This window comes from Hydra vulgaris, chromosome 07 (genome assembly GCF_038396675.1).
Source record: "Hydra vulgaris chromosome 07, alternate assembly HydraT2T_AEP".
Lineage (NCBI taxonomy): Eukaryota > Metazoa > Cnidaria > Hydrozoa > Anthoathecata > Hydridae > Hydra > Hydra vulgaris.
The window spans coordinates 26,973,474-26,998,805 of NC_088926.1; the positions used below are offsets into that span (position 1 = coordinate 26,973,474).

Sequence of the window (25,332 nt, forward strand, 5' to 3'; positions counted from 1 at the left end):
ATGGTTTAACAGTGCCAACAGTTGCTTTGTTACTACTATAAATTTTCTAGAAAATGTCTCTTCTAGCTCTCCTGATTTAGTATTTACTAAGAAGCACAAAAATCAGCTGATAATATTAATTAACTTTATGGTAATTTATGATATTCTGATGTATATCTTTTAATATTTTTATTACGTCATTTGCTTCATAGAAACTGAGATAGTATAACTGATTTAATTATACAGTAGAACTGAGACAGTATGACTTATTTTATCCTATAGAAGAAGCTAAAACAGTACAACTACTCCATTGCTCAAGGTGTATTCAAGTTATTTTTATGATCCATCAAAGATCTTCTTATTTAATTCCAGCTAAGAATCTTGGGAGTATATAGTAATATGTTTATGTAATAATTCCTTAATGATTAGTTTTCAAACTTTGAAAATAATTAATACTATGAATGCTAGTAAAGGTTTGATGCTGGAAAAAGACCTAAAACTGATGGCCTAAAAACTATTTAAAAAAAAACCACATTTAATGCAAATGTTTAAGTTCTGTTTTGAAAGCTCTCAACACCGATGCTATTAGTAACCCCTGTTTACAAAGGTTTACCACAAAATAAAATTAATAATTGTACAAAGAAGAATAAAAAATTAGCACAGAATAGTAAGCAATATGCATTTTTTTTTATTTTTATAATAATTTCACCATTAAGACGTACTACGCCAGTTTTTTTTGTAAACATGTTCGCACATACGTTGTACAAGATTTTTATCAACTTTTCTTAATCAGGAAAAAAAAATTTTCCCAGTAGATCTTCATTTTCAGCTTCCCAATTTTTTTTTTATATACATAGCCTTCAATCATTGACCAAAACTCCTTGACACAAGCCAAACTATCAACTTCTGTAAAATATTCTAATTCTGACATAGTACCATGGGGACCAAATCAGGCCAAAATATATAACTACCATAAGTGGGATAGTTTTTAATAAAAGGAATCAATCTTTTGATGATGCAATTATTTTTATACACTCTTCGGTGAATTGCCCGTTCCGCAGGAACAATTACAGATTGAAAGATTTATGAGGGAAATGGTAACTCAAGAACTCTTTTTTCAAATTTGCTTTTACGCTTTACATATTTTGGATTATCTGAGTATAACTCTTTGATTCGTTAATTAATTGGGCTCAAAACCAATTATTTGGGTCGGAATTTTGTTAATATTTTGAGTTCTCTTTTAAACAACAATTTTTAAATCATTAGTTTTTTCGTTTAATTCAGCCAATTCAACATCCTTATAAAAAAAACTGTACAAAATATACAAACATATAAAATACAGTTCTGCAACTAATAGCCGTTCTTGAGATATCGCAACGCATATGCTTTTCTTTTAGACTTGCTAACCAAAAAATAGTGTTCCAAAGACAAACTTGAAAAGTGAAATTTTTGTTTTATAAGGCTTTTTATACTTTAACCAAATAGTGAGTTAATTAAAAAAAAGGTATACTATTTCATTAAATATTTTTAATTTTTACTGAAACTGATGCCATAAATTTCATAATGCCTGGAGAAAGAAGCAACAAAGTTACTTCTTAGCATATGTATTAAAAACGGACTAAAAATAGTAATTTTTATATCATTGATTTCTAGAAAAATTGCAACATCACCTATCTCCTCAATAAAAAATTAACTAAACGGTAAAGCCGGACCGCTTATTGCATCAGTAATGGAAAACGTTACAGGAGTAACCCAATCTCGAGATCTATGACAGTAATTATGCGTTTTACCTAATCGACTCCAATCATCTCCATAAGTTCGATTCAAGTATTCGGAATAATTGCCAGGACAACGGAAATAAAAATCGCCAAACGGTAAATGCTCACACGAGTTGATGTCCGATTCATTATACCATTCATTTGGCCAAAGACTTTTGGCAGATGATCGAGAGAGTTCATATCTAGATTTTATTTTCTGCATAATGAATATATCACAAAACGGATAACGATAATCTAGTCCAGGAACGTCTTTTCTTTGTTCGTCAATCGGAACAGATTCTATTGAACTATATATACGATAACCAAAAGTATGGTGCTCGCGTATTACAAGATTGTTATCAGCAAGCGTCGTAAATAAATTACGAAGTTTGTCTTCGTCCTTAAAAATACATAAATTAAAGTTTCATAACATAACAGGGAACAATGCAAAATTAAAGATTTTGATATAAATTTCCACGAAACAAAACGCTCCACAATGAAATCTTTGACAAAAGCGTATGGGATAAACTAGCAAAAAGACAAAACTTTTCAGTTTTAAAATCAAATCAAAATTCAATTTCATACCTTGCTTAAAACACACAGGTCAAGATCATCATCCCAGGGAATTAAACCCTTATGACGAACTAAACCTAAGGTTGTGCCGCCGGACGTCCAATAAAAGATACCATTTTTATCGAAAACACTTCGAATTGTTCGCCCGAGTAAATATATTCGCCGCACTAAAACTGGATCAGTTAATTTGAAGGTATTTATAGGTCTTTGATACAAAATATCAGTATTTTGTTCATCAAAGATAAAATGAAATCCAAAGTCGTCGTCTTGCATATTAACGAAAACATCGAAAACCCAAACTGTTTAACTTTCGAATATAAATTTCTGTACTAATTTGCTAAACATTCCAAAATTTAGAAGATAAATTCAAATTTATAAAGAACTTACAAAAGTAACACATAAATGCTTTATAAGCTTTATATACTAGTTAAATGATCAGGCTGTACTTTAAGAATATAACCAACTTATAGCTTTAAATTCTTAAACAAAATATAGTCTCTCTCCTAGTAGGAACTTTTCTTTCTGAAATTATCAATCACAAATAATATTTTATAAAGTGTTTAATTAAAACATTTTAATACAACTAAATTGAGCAAAAAAAAAAAAAAAAAAGCAATAAAAAAAGCAAAGAACACTATTAATTGCTTATAACATGGAATTATTTATAAATCATGGTAATAAAGAAAGCGTTTTATATAGAACTTAATAAAAATTCAATTGCGAGTTGTTCGTTTTTTTCGCAAGCAAAGAAAGCTTGAATAACTTCCGCCTCATTAAATCCCATGCCAACAATCTGAAAACAACAGATACTAAGATTTATTTTAAAACTATAAAACTTTAACACAAAAAGATAAAAAAAAAATAATTACCCTATCAATAGCCGCCTTTTCTTCAGTTGTAACATGAATTTGAAATCCTCCTCCTGCGCCAGCATCGCCCCCAAAAGCGTCTTCACTAACAGGAGCTGAACTCTCGCCTGTTTCTGGTTCATTTAGAAGAGCAATGAATGCTTCTTGATTTTGACTAATAAGCTAAAATTACATTTCAACTTAAAACTAAATCATAAAGTAAAAGAGCTTGTAAAACTAAAAATATATCTCAAAATATATATCTTTACTCAACACTATATTTTCTAAAATACAATCCGAAGCGAAGAATGTCAACAGTCCACAACAGTCCACGACACACACACACACACAAAAGAAAGAAAAGAAAAAGATATAGCCGCAGTTTTCAAATCACTTCATCCTTAAAAATTATTTTGAAGAATGAAGATAATAAAAAAAACTAAACCTTTCTGTTGACGCTCAAGTAACACAACTTAGTTAAAAAATTTATTTATTATAACCTGTAATAACTGGGGATTGGAGCGTCCAATTTCTTGCAATAATTGCGGCAAAGTATCAGGATGACGTTGCACTTGAGATCGCATCATACGGAATTGTGGAAGATCTCGAAGGAAGTTTAGATCACCTATAGGGTTATAAAATAAGAAGCTATAAAAGATGTCAATCCAAATTATTAAATGTCACATCGAAAAGTATTAACTTAACGCCACCATATCTAAACCAATTATAAGAAATTCTTCAAGATGTGTGAAAAATAAAAACGACACGTCACAGAACACATAAACAAAATGATGACCTAATAATAAATGACGACTATTTTTTTTATTGCAATACTATTGTAAAGCAAAAAACATATGAAAATCAGCCATATCTACATATATACTTAAAAGGTAACTTCAATTTGAATTAATAAAATTTAAAAAAACAAGAAAAGTAGGGGATGATTAATTATATATTATGCAATTTATCATCAATTTTTAGCTGAAAAGTAACATACCTTTTTAGCAAACAAAGATCAGGTATGCCATTTGATTGCATTATTTATAAAACATTTAGTGACTTAGTTTTATTCTATTTACTACTTTCTATTTACAGTTTTATCTATGGATAGAAGCTAATACATAGTAGTTTATTATATCATTAGCTTTTGTGATAAAACTTTGAAATCATTATATTATAAGAATTTAAAATGTATTTAAACATGCATTTTACACCAACTCTATTTTGACCAATCAATATTACTTTTATTAATTATTTTAGAACTTATCAATCAAGTTTTTTAAAAATATAATAGTAAACAAAATTTCAAAAAAATGTTTCCTTTTATGATGTGGGATAACACAATGTATCATGTTTACATGCTATCAAAATTATAGATTGACATATTTTTAAAAATATCCATTTCTTGCACTCAAAAATAGAACAAAAATGTCAAACTAAATTACTTAGCTGCTTTACTATCAATAGAAAGATTTAAAAAACAAAACATTCAAATACCTTCAGCGCCAATATCTGCAGGAAGAGCTTCTGATTCCATATCTATGTCACCAGGCGCGTCTTCAACAAGTTCAGGCACATTCCCCTAAATGACATAATAACAGCTACTAATATGCAATATAATACTACATAAATATATAAAATTATATATTTATATATACAAAAAATTATATATATATATATATATATATACATATATATATATATATATATATATATATATATATATATATATATATATATATATATACATATATACATATATACTGATGGTGAAACATTATGATGAAGAATAAAAGATAGATAAGTGTTTTTACTAATTTACATATATAACAACTAGTAATATGTCGGTTGATCACAATGAAATTCAACACCCTTTAACCGTGAATTACTAAAACAACTACTAAACTAATGTTTTTTGCGCATGGAAGCTAGTGTGTTGATGTTTAATTATAATGGTTTATAAGTATTGGTTATAATTGTTATCGGAATAAAATGAGTGAACAAATATTAAATCAAAAAAAAGCTTAAGAGATTTTTTTTCTGTAATTCTTTTATTGTCACAAGTTGAAATTACAAAATTGACTGGTGTTTCTTGATCCTCAGTTGGATTTATTTTGCTGCACTATAAACAGACTTAATCTATTAAAAGAGAAGCTAAAAGTGAAAAAAGAAAGGATTTAAAGACAAATATAAACCAAAATCTATTATTCGCTCTATAAAGATAAATCCATGTTACTCGCAGAGATATCTTGCAAGAAAATTTAAATGCAGCCAATACGGTCAAACCATCTCATTGGTCAAGCTTAAATAGGCCTCATAACAAACATGCTCATTTGCTGTTAAATAGTTGCTATGTGAAATATTATCAAAATATAACTACTAAATAGCCCACATGAATTTAAGCTTAATGCTGCATTATTATGTTGTAGCAAAAATTGTTGACTTATTCTTTAAATATTAAATGTTAATTTATTTTTCAACACAGACATTGATAACTAGTAGATTCTATTTAATTGAACTTCAGTTTTCGTTATATTTCACAACTTCATGTTTTTTTAGAATTTTAGTAAACTGAACTGTTTAATCAACCTTTTTGATAGCAAACAGTGCAAGAATTGTAGAATTGCAGATGACTTATTTAATTGTGCTTCTGTTAGAATATATGTTTTATTATGTTTTTAAATGCAAAAATAGTTTAATATTATAATTTTTATTTATAGCAAAAGAATGGCACATTCTGTAGCTAAGTCAACATCTAAAAAGACTAGTCAGAAAACTTTGTGGAATTGGAGTTGGTATTACAAAAGGGGATGCTGAGATTACAGGTTGCCAGTTATCAACAAATAAAAAAGTTTTGCGGTATTACATGTTCCATCAACAAGCTGGCGTGTCTATTAAACATGACAGTGAAAAAATTATGTTGAATCAGATGACTCTTTTCATACAAAAAGCAAACATTCTAATGATAACGAAAAAAGCAAACATTCTAATGATAACGAAAAAAGCAAACATTCTAATGATAACGAAAAAGAAAACTTGTGAAAAAATCGTTAGTGTCTCAAAAGAATGCCAAACTTAAAGTTTCTCTACATTGTTGTTCATCATTATCAACACTTATTAAGCTGGAACAGTCATCAAAAGAATTTAATTTGACTTTTCCAATGTGAGTAAAAGATACTAAAAAGTCTTGAAGAATGATGATGTGAAGTTTTTACAGCTCATGGAAAGAGACCAAACAGCATTATTTGGTTCCCTATGTTAAAAAATCGACATTACAGTTTCATTGCAAGAAGTGTGTTGAGCAGCCATAGCGCAGTGGGTAGAGCTTTGGTTCAGAACTTAGAGGTCCCAGAACTTAGAGGTTCGACGCCAGCTCTAGCCCAACAAGCGACATTGTTACGGAAGGAGGCATGAACTTCCTGTTAAATGCTCTCCCGCGGTGCTCTGTGATAAGACCATAAGGACTTCTGGAAGCACCTAAATAACTACAACAACAACAAAAAAAAAAAAGTTAAGGGCAGAAGAAGCAGCTACTTGTACAGCTCAGCTCTCTAGCAACAGCAGCGAAGAGAGTAGTGATTATAGTAAATGTGATAGTACTCTTACAATTTCGAAAAAAAAGCTGGTAAAACATCAAACCACTTGAAGTAGAACAGCAGCATATATACCTTAAAACATTCTCAAATCTCCAATAATTGTATCATTGGCAACCAGAAAAAAATTCTTTTGTCAGTTTAAAATCCCTGAATTTGGATTCTAAACTGATGAAGAGCCAGACAACTTTTGATATCTCAGCCAGCAATACCAGACATGTCAGTATTGCTCTGGTCAGCATGTCTTAAAGATTTACACATTGAAGCATCAAAATCTTTAGAAGTTACAGTACTTAGCAAGCTTAAGAGGTTTTTTGACACACTTCCTCATGGAAGCAACGAGATGCTCAGTCTATTCAACCCACAACCATTCTATGATTCAGAAGTTATGATTTAGAAGTTGTTTCTCAGATTGCCATGTGGAAACTGTAGAACCAGCTGGCAAATATTCTGTGAAGCACCAACAAGAAGACTACTAGGAACTCAGTGAATTATGTTTATTGTTCCTTGATCCAGAAAACAGACCATTTTATTTTTGTTGATTAGAGGCAGTCCACATAGCTTAGTGCATGTTCAAAATTTTGTACTGCATTCAAATAGTCCTTCTTGAAAAGAAGATGGATTTGTTGCCAAATAGAAAAATCACCACTATTGCACATCAGCAAAGCTGTGTAGCTTAGTCAACTTTGTGTCCAATATACAAAGCCTGGTGGACAACATATGTATTATACACAAGTCAGTTCCACAATTTCTAAAAAAGCTTTAAAAGCACTGAAATGGTTCCTCTTGCTTTATTCAGTCACATTGCTTCAAAGCCTGAAATAAAGTATTAGCTGAGAAGCTTCAAGCAGCAAAAGATGGAATGGCTCTTTCACAATTGACATGACACTGGCTTTGGAAAACCCAAGTTGCCAATAGAAATCAATGCCACAATAAGACTTGCTTATTTAGTAACTTAATTTTATTTATAATATAACTTTTTTTTATTTATAACTTATAATTTTATATATAACTATAAATTTTATTTATATATAACTAATAATTTTTGTTAATGTTATCAATAACAGAGCTGAACATGGAATTGTGTGCAGATTTTCACGATATAGCAAAAAACTAAGGAGAACTACCAGAATATTCTGCAGTGTTGAGGCTGACAGAAAGTTTCAAGTCTGCAAGAGGAAACTAAACGGAAAATCACAAACATTCTCTATATTAACCTAACTGTAAATTACCATTTGTACTAAAACCTATAATAAATTCTCATAAAAAATTGTCAATTTTTTATGGGAGTCATAATTTATAAAATAGAACATGCAATCATAGGGCCAAAACTGAAATTAACAAAATTGAAAATTGTTAGTTTTATGATGCACCCTAGCAGTCGAGCTCAGATAGAAAAAATACTTAGATTTCAAGAATATAAAGCATATCATTAAAGAAAAGTATTAAGTGATTCATTGATGGATTAATGAAATCAAAGCAATTTGTTGTTTAAAAACGCTATATAAACTTTTAAACCAAGAAAACTTGTGCATATTTAAAGATGATGAAACCTATTGCAAAAAGGACTAGTATATTCAAGCTGAGAAAATTGCTTCAAAGTTCCTTAAATGACAAGCAACCTGCTCCTGTGGTTTGAAAAGTACACCATACATTACTTGCAAAACTTTGAAAGGGGATTTTCAAAACAAAAATCACTTAAAAAAACACCTTTTGCCATTTATTAAAAAGCACGATATGCACACAACATTTTGGTTTGATTTAGCCACAATCCACTACTCTAAAAAATCTCTAAAATGATATAAACAAAACAATTTAGAAATTGTACCTAAGGAAGAAAATCTTTTAAAATGGTATAAACAAAATGGTGTCAAATTTGTAAGTAACCTCCAAATTGTCCTGAGCAGCAAGTTATTAAAAGCTTTTGGTTAATTATAAAAGGAATCTTTTTGAAAAGCAAGAAATTAGCTTAAGAAAAAAAAGATTTTAAGAAAAAATGGATAGCAGCTTCAAAAAAAGTAACTCAAACCAAAACCTAGCAGAGTATGTCAAGTACTCGCAAAAATATTTGATTTCTATCTAAGTGTCTAATAAAAAATGTAAAAAATTATTGAAAAGAATAATTTTATTAGCTTCATTAAAATTTAAATAACCTGTTTAGGTTTACACAATGAAAAATATTAAACAATAATCTGTTTAGTATTTTTTAAGTTATTAACAACTAAAGGGTACTGAATTTCATCATGTTCAACCATTATGTAAAACTAATAATTAACAAATCTGTTTAAATGTTAAAATCTGTCATTCAAAACAATTGTCTTTACTTTTTTTCTTTTTACCAATTTTTAGTCAAAAACTTTTTACAGTGTTTTTAAAAACATAAAAAAAGTCATCTAAGTAAAGGCTATAGTTTAATTAACAGCCATGCTGTTAAAAACTAAACTTTGAAAGCATACATAGCTATTGGCTTTTTAATAACAAGATAAGGGTTTATCTCCCCCCCCTGCATTTTGCTTAAGTACCCTCCACCTCCCTAATAGTTCCTATGCTTTTAACCTACCTACCCAACATTTTATGATTTAATTTAGTGTCTCCTTACTTTTATAATTGACCCCCTGTCCCCAATTTTATATACGCCATTTGCAGACCCCTCTCCTTCATTCGAGCGTAAGTACTTTATGGACAATTCTTAACTAACTAGTAAGTAACTGAGATTGATAATTGACAGGGGCAGGGTTTGATAATATATAGCTGGGGCCGGGTTTGTGACTGGGGCTGCATAAACATTTATACTTCCTAATGTTTGTTTTTTTTTGTTCAAAATTCATGTTATATTTTGTATATATATCCATATATAAATATCATTATGATCAACATGATCATCATAATCATATTCATCACCATCATCATCATCTTCATCTTCATCATTGTGATGCTGCAAAAAACTTCAAAATATGAGAAAAAGTTTTTTATGCTGTTTCACTTATGTAAACAATCTAGAGCATTTTTTTCCTAAACTAAAGCTCATTCATACAATGTGTAAGGCACTCTCTTCAAATTTTCTTACTTTTACCACTGTCATTTTCTACAGAAGCTACTACCTCTCTACATGCTGATAATTAAATTACTTTAATCATTTCTAACAAACGTTTTTATAAATCTGTATAAGATTATGCCCCCTTTTCTTGTCTTGCTAGAGTCACACCACACATCCATCAGATCATCTTCTCTTTCGGCAAATACTACACCATAAAATACCAAAGTTTATATAACAATGAAAGGATATTGTATGCCAGCATCTTAATAAATAGCAAACAGATATGTTTATATCCATAATATGTATGCATAAAGTGCATCTTGGAAGCTTTTATTCCTTCTGGAATAAAAGTTTGGAAGCTTTTATTACTTCTCTTCAATTTTAAGTCAAGCCTCATTCTACTCCACATTTTTCAACATTAATCTTTTTTTTTTATATTTTTTACGAGAACGTCTCTCTTAGGAACAAGTGTCGTTTTATTATTGCAAGAAGCCAATGTAAAAAAGTCCTGTCTGATGTTAAACTCTGTTATTCTCAGTTTACTAAATCTTGTATCTTATCTCAGATATTAGGTTCTAGAAACTTTTGGCTAGTCTTCAACAGTGTCATTAACTAAAGTAAGTCTAACATTTAATCTCTAATTCATGGGTCGGATCTTTTTACTTCTCCCCAGAATAAAGCAGAGTTTGCAAAGAAATCTTACTCTAATTTGACTCTTGAATATAATGGCCATACCCTTCCTGACAGTTAAACAGATTAACCCATTGTTAAATGAGGAAATCACTCTGACTTCCAATGCTAAAGTTAATTCTCAGTTAAACACTTCTACAGTTTGTGCTCCAGAATAGATTTCCATCATAGTCTTGTTAATATGTGCTAAACAAGTGGTTCCAATTTTTCAAAACTCAAGAAAACACTTTGAGCTCTCCAACTATCCTACAATTAGTCTTCACTGTTACCAGTTTTTTCATATAAAGGTTTTGACTTAATTAAATTATTTCTTTCTAACTGCAGTAGTAAAGTTATTCTTGAAGGCTTACCCTCTTCTTTATTTCAAGTAACTTTAAGGGTACCACAAGGTTCTATCTTTGCTCCTGTATTACTTCTTATCTACAATAATGATCTTCATGAAATCTAAAGTGACTCTATTTGCTGACTCAACTTTATACTCTTGTCTTGACAAAAAATCTTCACTTTTTAATTGCTTAGAACAAGCAGCCAATTTTAAATTTGATCTCTCTTCTGTAACTGCCTAAGACTTGCAGTGCCTTATGGATTTTAATTCTGGACTTAAAATCCACAATTTTTGTTAGACTTCAAAACTCATTTATTTACTGCAAAAAAAATATTGCAATATTGTTGGCATTCCAATATTGACGAATAACAACCCTCTTACTTTCAGACAAAGTCTAAAAGCACATTGTTAATGTAATTAGACCTGCTTTATCTGCCAAACTTGAGCTACTCCCATTGTTGCAAGGTTGCATTTCTTTCTTTTTTCTACAAATACAATCATGGTCAATGCTTAAACGAGCTATCATCTCTATAATGATAAACTCATTCTAGCTTGGCTTTTTATTCAACAGGTTGCATCCTTTTACTGTGAAAACCTTATAATTCTTACTCATCTTCATGTTTTCCTTTTTTATACAACTTACAACTTTTTAAGTTTTCAGTTATACATTTCCTAGTATTTTAGCTTATTCTCTATTTTAAAGTAACTCATAACTTAATAGTGGTTGCTTGCAATCTTGTAAATTAGGGTTTAAAAATATTTAAATGTATGCCATTATTTAATAAATAGTAAATGCAAGCATAAAATTATAATATGTTAAGTATTATAAATTTTTTTTCTAGCCCTGGCTACCAACCCCAGCTAAATCTTATAAATTTGCTGGGATAGGTTTGCAAAAAGTCTTATTTTTAGCCGGGGCCAAACTTACTATAACTAACAGGATAAAACTGGATAAACTGTTAGTATTAACAATTTGATTGGATAAACTTATAGTCATTATATTTAGAATGATTAAAGTTCTTAAACAACTATTAGAGATATATCGATGAAAAAGGCCGATTGTGGCTAATAATAACGTTTAATGTATGTATATAAAAGTAATATATTAATATTAGGTATATAATTTGCATATAGTTGGGCTTATGCACAAGTATAATATAAGTTGGGCTTATGCACAAGTAGTGGTTTGTTCTATTAGACAATGCCGATGCCTCTACCAATTAATGAGCCGATTAAATAGTTAAGCCGATTTTCCAAGTTAAAACTTTTTCTTGAATGCTAAAGATAATAATTGATTAAATTTGTTGCTAAATAAAATACTTGATTTGACTAATGATTATTTATAAATTATAATAAATAATTTATTTTTGCAATCTATTTATCATTTAGAACTTAAAACCTGGATTAAAATGAGACTTTTAAAATAAATGTTGAGACTTTGATGACTTTTAACTCTTGATGTTTAAATATTTCAAGTCATATAGTTATTTAGAAAGCTATAGCTACTATTTGCATACGTCATATAACATTCTTATATAACATTTAATCTGAATCAGGACCAGATCGTGGTATTAAACTGACCCTATATTGAGGCAGGTAAAACTCCTTAGTTGTGGTGAAATCAACTTGGAAAAGAAACTCTCATATTAAACCTACAATTTAATCATAGGTAAAGGCAGTATAAACTTTTTATGATAATCCTTGTAGCAGTAGAACCACAATAGAAATTTTTGCTCTGATTTGCTAAATACATTAATAATAAGATGTTATAAAAAATTAACAATAAGATGTTGTAAAAAATTAACTCTGAAACTATGAAAACTTTTCCAAACAACACAAGTGTAAAAACAAAGACATTTAACTGTCTTTAACTAAGTTTACATAATACAGAGTATTAATGTCTAACCATTGTCCAACTTTTAATTCATATTTTAAAGTTTTTTAACAATTCTGAGTAGAATTGCAGCATCACAAGTATCATTGATCTGCCAAGAAGGTGAGCTGGTGTGTTTACACACCTTGGGTTACACATCAGCATGTTGATGAGCCTCAAAGGGCGAAACACGCAAGTGATTGTGATATGCACAAATTAGACAATAATACTCTGTTTTCACATATTTAATATTTAAAAACATACCGATAACAAATACTCTGCAGCTCTATCTGCATTTTGAAAACTTCGTTGAAGAGCTCTTAAAACTTGCTCTCTACTAAAGCCAAGTGACATTAGCTCATTTATTGAAGAGTCAAGGGCTGATCCAGTAAGAAATGAAGTTCCAATATCAGGTTGAGAGGAAACAGCAGTTGAGGTTGTGGATACTGAAGTTGTTTCACTAAAGAAAAAAACTTATTAAATTGATAAAAACCCGAAACTAAAAAGTTTAATAAGAGTAAACTTTAAAATAAGGAAAAAGTTAACATACCTAGCAGACGCAGTTGATGTCAAAAGTGGCGTGGATGATGGCTGAACTGTTTCCTTGGACACAGTGGACTAGATATATTAATAAGAGCAAATTAACTTCAATTTTAATATGAATTTATTATTTTACAACATTTAATTTATTATTTTTTAACATTTAATTATAATTAACTAAAACCTAATCAATCTCAAACATCTAATTTTTCAAAATTTTTTGGCTTTTCAGAGTTATAAAATAAATATCAATATATTTTTATTCAATATATTGATAATATCAATATATATGTACTTGTAATATAAATATGCTGAACAAATAAGAACAAACATAACAACTGATCTTAATAATTTGGCACCCATTTGAAAATATTCTAATAGGCTTAGCAAGCATAATAGTAAATGGTTCCGTCCCAGAATGGTTTCATCCATCCCAGATGCAAAGATAAAAAAAGCTCATGCTGTTAACTGGAGCACCATTACAGGAAAACTGTTAATTTATCAGATAAAAAACTATATTGAACTGGATGCCGAGAGACATCTAAAGCAATTCACTAATCCAGATGTAACCATTATAAGAAAAAAATTAAATAAAAGTAATAAAATAAAAAAAACATGAAATATTGCCGAGGAGCTACTTCATTCGAATAATCCTAAAACTAATAACACAAAGAAGCAAATCATATTCAGAATTATTTAGTCCAATTTTTAAAAGCCCCTAAAACAAAAATTTTGTGAAGATTTTTGCCAACTCTGACGAGAAATGTTAGCCGCCTTTAATTAGGCTTTTCATAAAATTATTAAGTGGATGCAGCATGGCCCTAATGGTAAATGGCAAGTCTCATCCACCACTACTCCAAATACATAACTTCAACTTGATCTCACACGCTAAATCTTTTATTTATTTATTTACTCTTTCTTTATTTTGTATTAAAATAAATATTTAAAATACTTATAATACAAAATTGTGTTTTCAAAATATATTTTACAATATAAAAACATTTTACAACAATAACATTAGTTTAGTTATATCCAAAAACGGCATTTTTTGATTTTAGTTGTTTTTATATTTATAAAAAATTAAAAGATAAATAATTAAATTAAATATTTTCACAAAAAAAATACTTTCAAAAATGTTAAAAAGTAAAAAAAAGAAGCTTACTTCTACTTGAGGTGTGCTAGATCCTACTCCACTTGACTTTTCCCCATCTTTTGTTACAACTTTAGGCTTTAAAAAAAAGAGTACCTTTTAATTATGAAATATATATATATATATATATATATATATATATATATATATATATATATATATATATATATATATATATATATATATATATATATATATATATATATATATATATATATATATATATATATATATATTTGAACTAGCCCGGTTGAAGTTAAAATTTTTAATGTCTTTGTGTCTTTGTTATCAGACGTGAATGACTTAAAAATTACTTTGGACTTTGGATTTGAATAACTTGTTTAATAAAGGGTGATGCGGAAGTTATCGGACAAAATAAAAACGTCAATAACTTATTTATAAATAAAAAAACAAACTACTATTACATTTTTTTTAAATAAAGCATTTATCTTTTAATAAAAATATATTATTTTTTATATGAAAAAACACCACCATCTGCAATTGATCTCAATTTTGCTCTGACGCCTTTCATATGTGACTGTAAAAAGTTTAAATCAAGTTCTTGTAGTTTTAGTTTAATGCGATCAATCAAAACTTGCTCTGTTGAAGCTTGCCAATCTCCCTTGTAAACCTTCTGTGCCAAATGTCCCCAAAAATTTACAATTGGTCGTGCTTGAGGCACATTTGGGGGATTGGATTCTTTATCAACGTAATAGACATATTGGTCCATCCAATTTAGAGAATCTTTAGAATAATGAGAACTTACTAAATCTGGCCAAAATAAATAGTTAAAGTCTCCATGATACTTGTGAATAAATGGAAGAAGTCGTTTTTCTAAACATTCATTAATATAGATTGATGAATTGATCGCTACAGCCTTGGAAGTGCGAAACAATGGCTCGGACATACCACGGTCAGATATGGCTATCCACATTATTAATTTTTTTGGAAATTTCTCTTTTCCTATAAAACGAACACTTTCTGGGCATGTCTTTTTGTTGTTTGTGTAGTATCCAGAATTTCCAGGCATGTTGTCCCCTGCAAAACAAAAGTATTTTTCGTCATCGATGACTAGAAGCGATTTTGTGTTATAGAGTTGGTTAACTAGTTTCCTGCTTCTTTTCTTTGCCTTTCTTTGTTGTTCTATAGTGTATTTTGGAGTCTTTTCACGTTTTCTATATTTAATATTCATTTTTTTTTAACTGACGACCATTTGTCGATTGATTTACAGCTATTTTTCTCTGACTGACCCCTTTTCGATTGTTGACAAGTCTCGTTAATTCGGCTTTCTTTTCTTAAGTCCAGGATGTCGGACAACCAGGGTGCTTTCTATCAGAAAACGATTGAACAGTTTCAAGTCTTTTTAGGTTATCATATATTGTACTTCGAGCAAATCCTTCCTTTTCAAAATGATTTACGATTTTTTTTTTTTTTTTATATTAGGTTTATTTACAAAAAACATTTTTAGTCGCTTTCGAAAAGATTCTCGTTCAGCTGCATTTAACCTCATTTTAAATAAGTGTGTTTCAAATAATAAAGTTTATATTCTATGGAACGTTTATGCCTACGCATAAAACCACAAAAACTAATTATTATGCTCAAATAATGAAATTAGGACTTGTCCAATAACTTTCGCGTCACCTGTTATTTAAAGAATATTGTTAATTGAAAAAACACACAAACAAAAAGACAAGATAATTAAAATTATAAAAAATAAAGAGCCAAATAAAACAGATACCTTGACCGACATTACTACTACAAAGTTTTTTACGGGATCAATGTTATATTCACATAAAGCTTTATCATCATCAAGAATTTTACCTGGAAATAAAATTTTATTTAATTTACATATAGATAAATACAGAAAAGACAGAAAGTGAGATATTTGTATTATTTTAAATTTTGTTGTATTTAAATAATAAATGCATAAGTTTACATGTGAACTCGCTTTTAACTTTAATTGTTGCTGGTTTTTACTTAATGTTGCTTTGTTGAGTTGAGTGAAATCTTATTGTTGATATCTTATATCCCACTGTTACAAAGTCTTTCCTAGAGTATGAATTTTTGGTTTTTTATTTATTATTGATTCCTTATCTTAAAAGTATATTTTTGGTCAACTACCAAACACATTTTAAAGTCATTAAAAGTATTATTGTTATTATCATTATTATTGTTATTATTGTTATTATTGTTATTATTGTTATTATTGTTATTATTGTTATTATTATTATTATTATTATTATTATTATTATTATTATTATTATTATTATTATTATTGTTATTATTAATATAATAATGAATCAATATAAAGTTGTTATTGCCCAAAACTTGACAATTTAACAAAATTATAAAGTGGCATTTCTACTTACAAGTAATGACAAAAATGTTAGCTTTATTACATTTTTCAACTTGGCTAAATATTTTATAATTATTAGTTTTTAATGCATATTAAACTTCTTTAACGTATTTAAATATCTTTAAATATTTGTAGCAAAATAATTTGCAATAAGGCATGTTTTATTATTTGCTTCTTGATGCACTTAACTATCTATAAACTTACAAATCATCAAAATGTAATAATGACATAACAATTTGAACTGCTGTTTGTGAATAAAAAATAAACAAGAAAAAACTGTTTTGTTTGTTAAAACGAAAATTTGTAATATTAACCAAAGACAAACTAATTGAGGAATTTTTGCAGCATTTAGCAACTCAATTACCAGAATAAATTAGTCGCTGGCATTCAATTGGAAACTCTGATCCTTTTTCTTTAGCAATCAATTCTTTAAGTGCAAAAACCTACAATAAAGTATAATAGCAATAAATTTTTAAAATGCAATAATGCAACATAAAATTTTTTAAATCAAGCTTGGGTATATTAAATTAGTTGACTATTTTATACTAAACTATATTAAATGTTGTGCATGTTAAACTAGTGAATAAACTTAATAAATAGATGTCAAGACTCAAATTTAACAATCGTGAATTGCAATCACAATTTATTAAAAACTGTGAACTATGTTTTAACGAAACAGTCAATTTATCATATTGCAAAAACTAATGAAAAAACAAATAAATAAATTTACTAATGCAAAAATTATAACAGTCAAAACTTACATATTTAAAATTATTGTTTGCTTGAACACTAAGTAATTTAAAGATTATAAATTTAAAAAAAGGATAGGAAAAAAAATAAAAAATTACTTAAGGTCTGAAAAATGTGCAAGATAATTTATAAATCAACCAATAAAAAATTATACTAAAGCTGTTTGCCCATTGTATGAAACATTAAAGTTGATTTTTGTTTAGGGCAAACTTTGAGGAATCCTTTAAAAATTTAAATATTTTAAATTAAAAATTAATTGATAATAGAAATAATAATAAAAAAGAACTTGAAATAAGTAATCATAGTTTTTTTTTGTTTTGTTTAAAAATAACTATAAAAATTTTTAATTAGTTTTTATATATTTTTAAACTCCTATGTCTTTAATTTTGTATGTAGATCTGCTAAAGAGTTACGAGCATTTAATTTATAAGAAAATATTAAACAAGATTTAAATAAGATTTAAAAAAGTATTTTATTTAGTAATTTTATTTTATTTTGCGACATCTTTTATTTAAAATATTTGATCAGCACTAAGGGTGGAATGTAAGAAGCGAATTTGAAATTTCAAGTTATACTTCAAATCTGAAGTCTAAAGTGTTATGCAAGAAACAAACTTGAAATGAATTCATTCTTGAAAAATCTTATTTCAAGTCATTTTTTTAAGTTTGGTACAGACCAGTCTTGAAAGCAAACTTGACATAAAAAAAACAAATTGCCATTATCATTTTGTAAACATGTGGTAAAAAGTTATATAGAATTTTTGTCAAATTAATCAATTCATGAGTGAATTACTAATAAATCATTACTTAATACTATATAAATACATTTCACCAGTACAACTGTCAATTGTATGTCAGTTTTATGCTGCTGGCTCATTACAGGTGAGAAAGTATTTACAATATCACTATAATTATACTATAATAACTACAACTATACCAAATTAAATATATATATATATATATATATATATATATATATATATATATATATATATATATATATATATATATATATATATATATTTGTGTGTGTGTGTTGGTGTGTACTAGAGAGGATATATATCAGCTATTGCTTCTTTTTATGAATTTAAAGTTTTATTTATATATAAACAGTGTTATTAAATTTTTTTAGATTTTACGAACTTCGATGATTTCCAGGATTCTTGGAACAATAGATGGAGCATATCCTATAACAAGTCCTGAGGGATAAAATGCAAAATTATATCAAAACAGAAAATATTTTTCTTTGAACTGCCAAATAACTAAAGGGCCTTCAAAAGAAATTTTGTCTGCTTGTATTCAATGAACTAGACGCGTTCACAGCTTTTGAGACTTTACCAACTCAGCCATTAAACAGGTTTTAGAAGCTCATCTGCATGTCCATGTCTGGTGTGACAGTGGAATGTTGTTTGGGAATTTGTTTGCAATATCCCTTTACAATAATTTATTATTTAATATTATCATTTTATAGACATTGTATCTTGCTTTACTCACAACATTGCCTTTTAACCAAATGATCTTTAGGTAAATGATTAAATGTGAAATTATAACAAGGAAAATGGTTCCAAAGCATCAACGGTTTTGTAGGAAAAATTAAAATAGTGACTGGATTCCTTTTATAAATACTTAACTTATCAAAGAGTGAAAAACAATAATCAACAAAGAAAATCTTTTTTATCGATAAAGTAAATGAAGAACTCAATCTGAAAAAAAAAAAGTATTATCTTGGAAATGAGAATAACATTCAAAAACATAGAAATGCTCTAATCAAATAATCCTTTACTGTGCTTATTAAAATTGGTGTATTAATATGTAACATTGTTAATATTTTTTGTAAATTTTTATTTTTAATGTCATAATATTTTTGTTATCTTTTTGGCAAATATGAACTTTTGTGACTCATTTGATCATTTGTTATATAGTAATATTGATATTGTAAAATGCTATATGTAATAAGCAAACAAAAAGTTTGTTTTGTATCAGTAGTATCCTAAAAATGTATTAATAATTTTCAAATTTTTTGAAACTTTAATAAGTTTATTTAGGCCAGTTTCATCAGACTTCTTTTCCTCTTTTTTACTAAAATTCAAAAAATAAATAGGTTTATTTAGCCGAAATTAATTGTTTATATAATAAACTTAATAAATACAAAAACTTTTTCTCTAACTCATATATTAATCAAATGGCCACTCTTCCTGTCACTTCAATGATACAAGCCAGCTCAAACTGAGGGGCAATTTTTTGCAAAACATCCTTATTTGACATAAGTTTAAACATATAATTGTTTGGAGCTTGCTCCTTTTTTTTAAATAAAACTTTTAATAAGAAATATGCTTTGCTGAACATATATGCTTTGCTGATAACCGCATAGCATATATGCCATTTAAATGTTAATCAGCTGTTACGTCGTAGTTAGAGCCTTGGACAAAATAGAAGCTAACATGAGCAAGTTCATTTTAATCCAGTGTTTTTTAATAAATTACCAAGTTTAAAATACAAAAAATAAATTTATTATTTTTGTAACACTTTTTAAATTATTTTTGTAAGTTAAAAATTTAAAGTATAAAACTGAGAAATATTATTTAAAAATATAAAGTTATTTGCTTTATTTAAAAGGTTTTCCCTTCTCAAATACTCTGCCGCTAAATACTCAGACTTCAAAGTTCAAGTCGAACTTCACTCAAGTTCGCTTCTTGCATTCCACCCTAAATTCCTTTAGGCTGTTGTGATTTGCAGTTGTTTTTTAATACTACATTGTACTGTATGCTTTATTTTTCTAATTTTTTCTGATGATTTATAAAATGAATTAAAGTGTTAAAGTTTAAATCATAATTTTTAATAATAATAAAAATAATAGTAATAATATGGTTTTATAATAAGATTTTATACCAATTCAAGACCAATATAAATATTTTTTATTGGAATAACAGCTAATGTGTTTATTGATAAAAACAGAGTTTAGGGTTTTTAAAAAGCTAAAAATTTGAAGACCGGAAGCATTTCTAAATATTGCAATTTGGAATCACTTAATTAAAGCCTTGAGTGTTAATAAAATCACTTAATTAAAGCCATGTTAATAACAAAAATACCTGACAAAATCCAGAAAAAAAATGCATGTGTAACTAAAAATATCTCATGTGTTTGAAAAAAAAGGTTTCGGCAGGCATTCTTTTATATCAAAGAAAAGTATTTCAATACTTATTTAAATAAGAGTTTATAAATTAATAGAATTTATATAAAGACTTACTACCTTTACTGTTTTAATTATTTGATAACAAAAAAATATTTTTAACTTGTATTTCCAAATAACTATTGGATATTGGGAAAAATAAAGTTTTATAGAAATATCTGGAAATATCCAGAAAAAGATAATCTCCGAGATTTCTTTGAATTGAAAAGACCTTCAAACTCTTTCATTGAGATCGAAGGTCTTTTCAATTAATTGTTTTGATTGAACTTGCAGTTATTTACATTTGTAGAGTAATAATACTATAAAAAAATTATAAATTATATATATATATATATATATATATATATATATCAGGGGCTATTTTAGACTTTTTTTGACAGCGTTGAACATATTTAGGTGACATTTGAGCACCCCCCAAATTCAGAAAATAAGAACATTTTTTTTATATATATACAGCAAATATTGTTTCTTTTCCACCAAAGTTCTTTACAGCAGGCGCCGGCACAGGGGGTACTGCCACCATAATGTCAATAATAGTTTTCTACATTTTTTTAACGAAGTTGTAACATTTATAAATAATTGTGGCAATTTTTAGCATTAAGCTAGAATACGCAAAAAAAAAATGCGAAATGCGCCTTTTATCATATTCGTGCTAAAATTGCTATTTGCTCAATAACATGTGTGTAATAAATAAAATTTGTGTCAACTGTTTAGTGTTTTTGTGTCTCTGACTCCATTTTTAACATTAATTTATATTTTTAACTAAAAATATTTGAACTTTAGTGTCTTAAAATGGGAAAAGCTAAAGATACATCAAACAAAAAAATTTCAGAAATATCAGCTTTGTTAAAACATTCAAATCACTCCCGAAGAAAAATTGCAAATTTAGTTAAAGTTTCTGTGATGACAGTAAGCAGAATCAGTGGTAAACTTGATAAAAAAAAATACCTGTACGAAGTGTCAGAAGTGGAAAATATGGTAGACCACGCATCAATACCCCAGAAGATGAACAAGCAATTTGTAACATTTGTGTTAAAAACCAAAGAAAAAGTATAAAAGCAGTTACTAAAATCATACAAGAAGCCGGTATCAAGATTTCTATCAGAACTACAAGGCATCAAATAGCAGAACTGGGGTTTAAATGCTATAGACCTGCAAGGAAACCTAAACTTACGCCAGGGATGAAATTAAAATGTTTCACTTGGGCAAAACAACACCTACATACGTCTGCTGAAGATTGGGAAAATGTAAGTAAATACTTATTTAAATGTTCATTGGAACATCATCACTGATTAAAACATTTATGAGTATTTATATTATTATTTTTATTTGTTTTCAGGTGTGTTTCTCAGATGAGTCCCAATTTGAAATACTAATGGATGTCTTCTTTTGTTAGATGAAGGAAAAAAGAAAAATATAACCCAGACTGTGTAATGGAGATGGTAAAACACCCTCTAAATTAATTCCTCAGTTACATAATTGTTTCCTGATCCATCCAAATGTATCTTTATGCATGATTCTGCCCCATGCCATAAAGCTAAATCAGTGACAAGATATTCAAAGTCGAAAAATGTTACTGTTTTACCATGGCCTGGCATTTCTCCTGACTTAAACCTTATAGAGAATGCCTAGGAACTTTTAAAGCGGGTAATTGGGCACGAAACTACAACCAATAGAAAAATCTCATAAAGGCACTAAACAATGCCTGGCATAATGATCAGGAATCAAAAGCAAATGTAAAGAATTGCATCCAAAATATACTAAGAAGGATACAAATAGTAATTGATGCAAAAGGCAGCCTAACCAAAACATTTTATATTGTGAGTTTTCTTAAATAAATGTTTAAAAATAGTAATAGTGTTTAAATAAGTGTTTTACTTTTTAAAGAAAAATATTTATTTAAGCTTGTAGCACTAATATTTATATAAAAATTTAACATAAGAGTATGCAAAAGAGCTTATAGCGGTTAATGGTTAATATTATAATTTTTGCAAGTGTAAATAATAATTAAGCCACACACTCTGTGTGTGTGTGTGTGTGTGTGTGTATATATATATATATATATATATATATATATATATATATATATATATATATATATATATATATATATATATATATATATATATATATATATATATATATATATATATATATATATATAGTTATATAGTTATACTTTTTCCTTAATTTTATTTTATTTTTTAAATAAAATACTTCTTTTAGAAAAGTACATGCATTTTAGAACATGCATCAACGGACATATATTAGTGTAAATAATTGTGCATACTGAAAAATAGAGATAGATCTAATTGAATGTATTTATATCAACTGATACATAGACATAGACATTATTCAATGTACATACATAAACTTACACATATGGAATAAAAAAATTATAGGCAACGATGACATGTAAGAAATAAATCAGAAACTGATAGTATTTTGACATAATAAAGATTTAAAGTTTTGCTATTTGTTAGCAATAAAAAAAATAAAAGTTGTTTTAAAATTTTCTTTAAAAAACAAATTTATTGGCGTAAGTAGGAATTTAACTGTTATTTTTATTAATTATTTTAATTCAAAATCAAATTAAGTACTGACTAAAATTTTCAGAATTATGATTCTGAATCAGTATAATAAATTTCAACATAATTACTCTTAAAAACAGGAGGGGATGTTGGAAGTTGAGTAGTATTCTTTAATTGCAAAAAAAAAAAAAAATTCAAATTAACAAATGGAACCAAGTTGTACTAAGTGTTATTGAAAAACTCTATTTTAAATATACTTTTATTTAAAACTTTTTATGAGCTTTGGCACTATACAAAACTTTATTTTTCTTAACTGTTTACCTTTAGTTTAAAATATATTATTTGTAACTAGAAAAAAAAAAAACTAATTTAAAATTTAGAATCCAAAATCATTTTGATATTAAGACCTAAAGGTTAATTTAAAAAGACACTTAAAAATATTTTTCAAAATATCTTCAAATTCACAACATTTTATTTTGTGGAGTTTATTACCATTTCCTTTCTATTTAAGTTACAATCTTTTCAAAATCAGAAAATTAGTCTGTAAATTAAAATGTGGTGTAAAAGCGTACTTGCTCTAGTTTTTTAAAGGTATAAATAAATATATTTATTTAATGCAATTTAACTCGATACTATTTTTTCACCAATAAAAATTATAGAAAAGTCATAAAAAACACATTATAATTTTTATAAAAACAAAAAATAAAAATTAATTATTTAGATTATTTATAAAACATTAAATTACTACAAAAAGTTGATATCTGAAAGGGACTGTATATACCTTGTCATTTTCGTCAACTTCAATTTTAAACGTCTTTTGTTGCAGCGTTTTTAAAGTAATCAACATTTTTATATATTATGAACCAATGATCAAAATATAACAAAAAAATCAAATTGTATCGTTATTCTTTTGGTTGATAGCATGCAAAACTTGATTTAAATTAAAAACCCGCTTAGGTGAAGTGACTTAGCAGAACGTTGCCATTTTGTAAAGATGCCCGTATATCACTTACGCATTTGTAGTGGAATTAACAGGACGGAACACACTATAAAACCTTTAAATGTTAGACTGAAACACTAATTTTTGACTGAAACACTAATTTTTTTTCATTTGGTAGAAAGCTAAAAGGTGTCAAAGAAAAAAAAAAAGTAAATTAAGCGAAAAGTTAAACGAAAAAAAAATAATTAAAAAAGTTAACATTTTGCTTTTTCCTACGTTCAAAAAATTTATCTTAAGTGAAATTTGTTTAAAACTTATTCATTTTATTTATTTAAATATATTTATTAGAACAACAAAGAAATATTCTAAAGCAGTCGCGGACTTACCTGGGATGCGATTGTACCTTAAGCCCTCCTACCTCCTTATATGCCTCTTTTGTTAACAGATACAATGACTTGTAAATATTCAGTAGCCTAACTGTGTCTTCTCAGTAATTTTACATAATAAAGTAAAGAGAATAATAATAACTCCAAGTATTTTATTTTCAAGTTGAACATTTCTATAATTTAATCGTTCATTATGGGAGATTGGTACCGAAATAACCAGGTATTTAAACTACCTTTGCAAAAAGGTACTAACCGAAATGACTATTTAAAGCAGTTGAACTTGTTTCAAAATCATGTTTGTTTTAATTTTTTACAAAGTAAAAGATTTTAGGATTGCGTCGAAATTCGAAATTGTGAACTTTTATAGATTTATGTAAATAAAAGTAATTTTTCTTCAACAAATATACATTAGTTAGTGTTTGGATATTTTAAATGTAGATTTTTAAAAACTTGGTTACATATTTATAGTTAATTCAGAATATATTATGGAAGCAGTTAACAAACCTCTATGGTTGCATTTTATTTTTTAACTTTTGTTTTTATAATAAAGTTTATGTTAACAAGGTGACAATGTAATGAAATAACCAGGCGTTTAATTACTAGAAAAACCAGTTATTTGAGTAAGGTTTGTTATTTCAGCACACAAAATAAATAAATTTTGTATAATTATTCATGTTAGTTCTGTTGCAAATGTGTGATATCGAAACTTTATTTTGCAATGTCGCTATTAAATGATATGTACGATATATTATTGATGGTTGAATTCAAGAAAAAACGTTTTAGTTTCATTGGATTCTTCTACGGGCAAAGCACAG

The 25,332-nt window shown here is 27.5% G+C and overlaps 2 protein-coding genes across 2 annotated transcripts; both read right to left on the reverse strand.

Moving 5' to 3' along the window:
- Positions 1-1,607: 1,607 nt before the first annotated feature.
- On the reverse strand, positions 1,608-2,676 carry LOC100197639 (uncharacterized protein RP689). Its single transcript, XM_065801512.1, has 2 exons — positions 2,322-2,676; positions 1,608-2,136 (listed from the first exon to the last, which is right to left on the reverse strand). Exons 1-2 carry the CDS (start codon positions 2,580-2,582, stop codon positions 1,669-1,671), a joined length of 729 nt encoding a protein of 242 aa, XP_065657584.1. The 5' UTR covers positions 2,583-2,676; the 3' UTR covers positions 1,608-1,668.
- A 274-nt stretch (positions 2,677-2,950) lies between these two features.
- On the reverse strand, positions 2,951-24,224 carry LOC100201209 (UV excision repair protein RAD23 homolog B). Its single transcript, XM_065801511.1, has 10 exons — positions 23,973-24,224; positions 17,086-17,164; positions 16,104-16,186; positions 14,378-14,443; positions 13,226-13,293; positions 12,940-13,135; positions 4,655-4,739; positions 3,658-3,782; positions 3,179-3,340; positions 2,951-3,102 (listed from the first exon to the last, which is right to left on the reverse strand). The coding sequence occupies exons 1-10, from the start codon at positions 24,036-24,038 to the stop codon at positions 3,001-3,003; spliced, it is 1,032 nt and encodes a 343-aa protein (XP_065657583.1). The 5' UTR covers positions 24,039-24,224; the 3' UTR covers positions 2,951-3,000.
- Between the last annotated feature and the right edge of the window lie 1,108 nt (positions 24,225-25,332).

Excerpts from the sequence above, each read along its gene's own strand:
- LOC100197639 (XM_065801512.1), bottom strand. The coding sequence starts at position 2,582 with ATGCAAGACGACGACTTTGGATTTCATTTTATCTTTGATGAACAAAAT. Across the intron at positions 2,137-2,321 it reads ACCTGTGTGTTTTAAGCAAG|GACGAAGACAAACTTCGTAA; the intron begins GTATGAAATTGA and ends TGTATTTTTAAG.
- LOC100201209 (XM_065801511.1), bottom strand. The coding sequence starts at position 24,038 with ATGTTGATTACTTTAAAAACGCTGCAACAAAAGACGTTTAAAATTGAA. Across the intron at positions 14,444-16,103 it reads TAGTAGTAATGTCGGTCAAG|CCTAAAGTTGTAACAAAAGA; the intron begins GTATCTGTTTTA and ends TTTTTTTTAAAG. Across the intron at positions 3,103-3,178 it reads AAAAGGCGGCTATTGATAGG|ATTGTTGGCATGGGATTTAA; the intron begins GTAATTATTTTT and ends TGTTGTTTTCAG.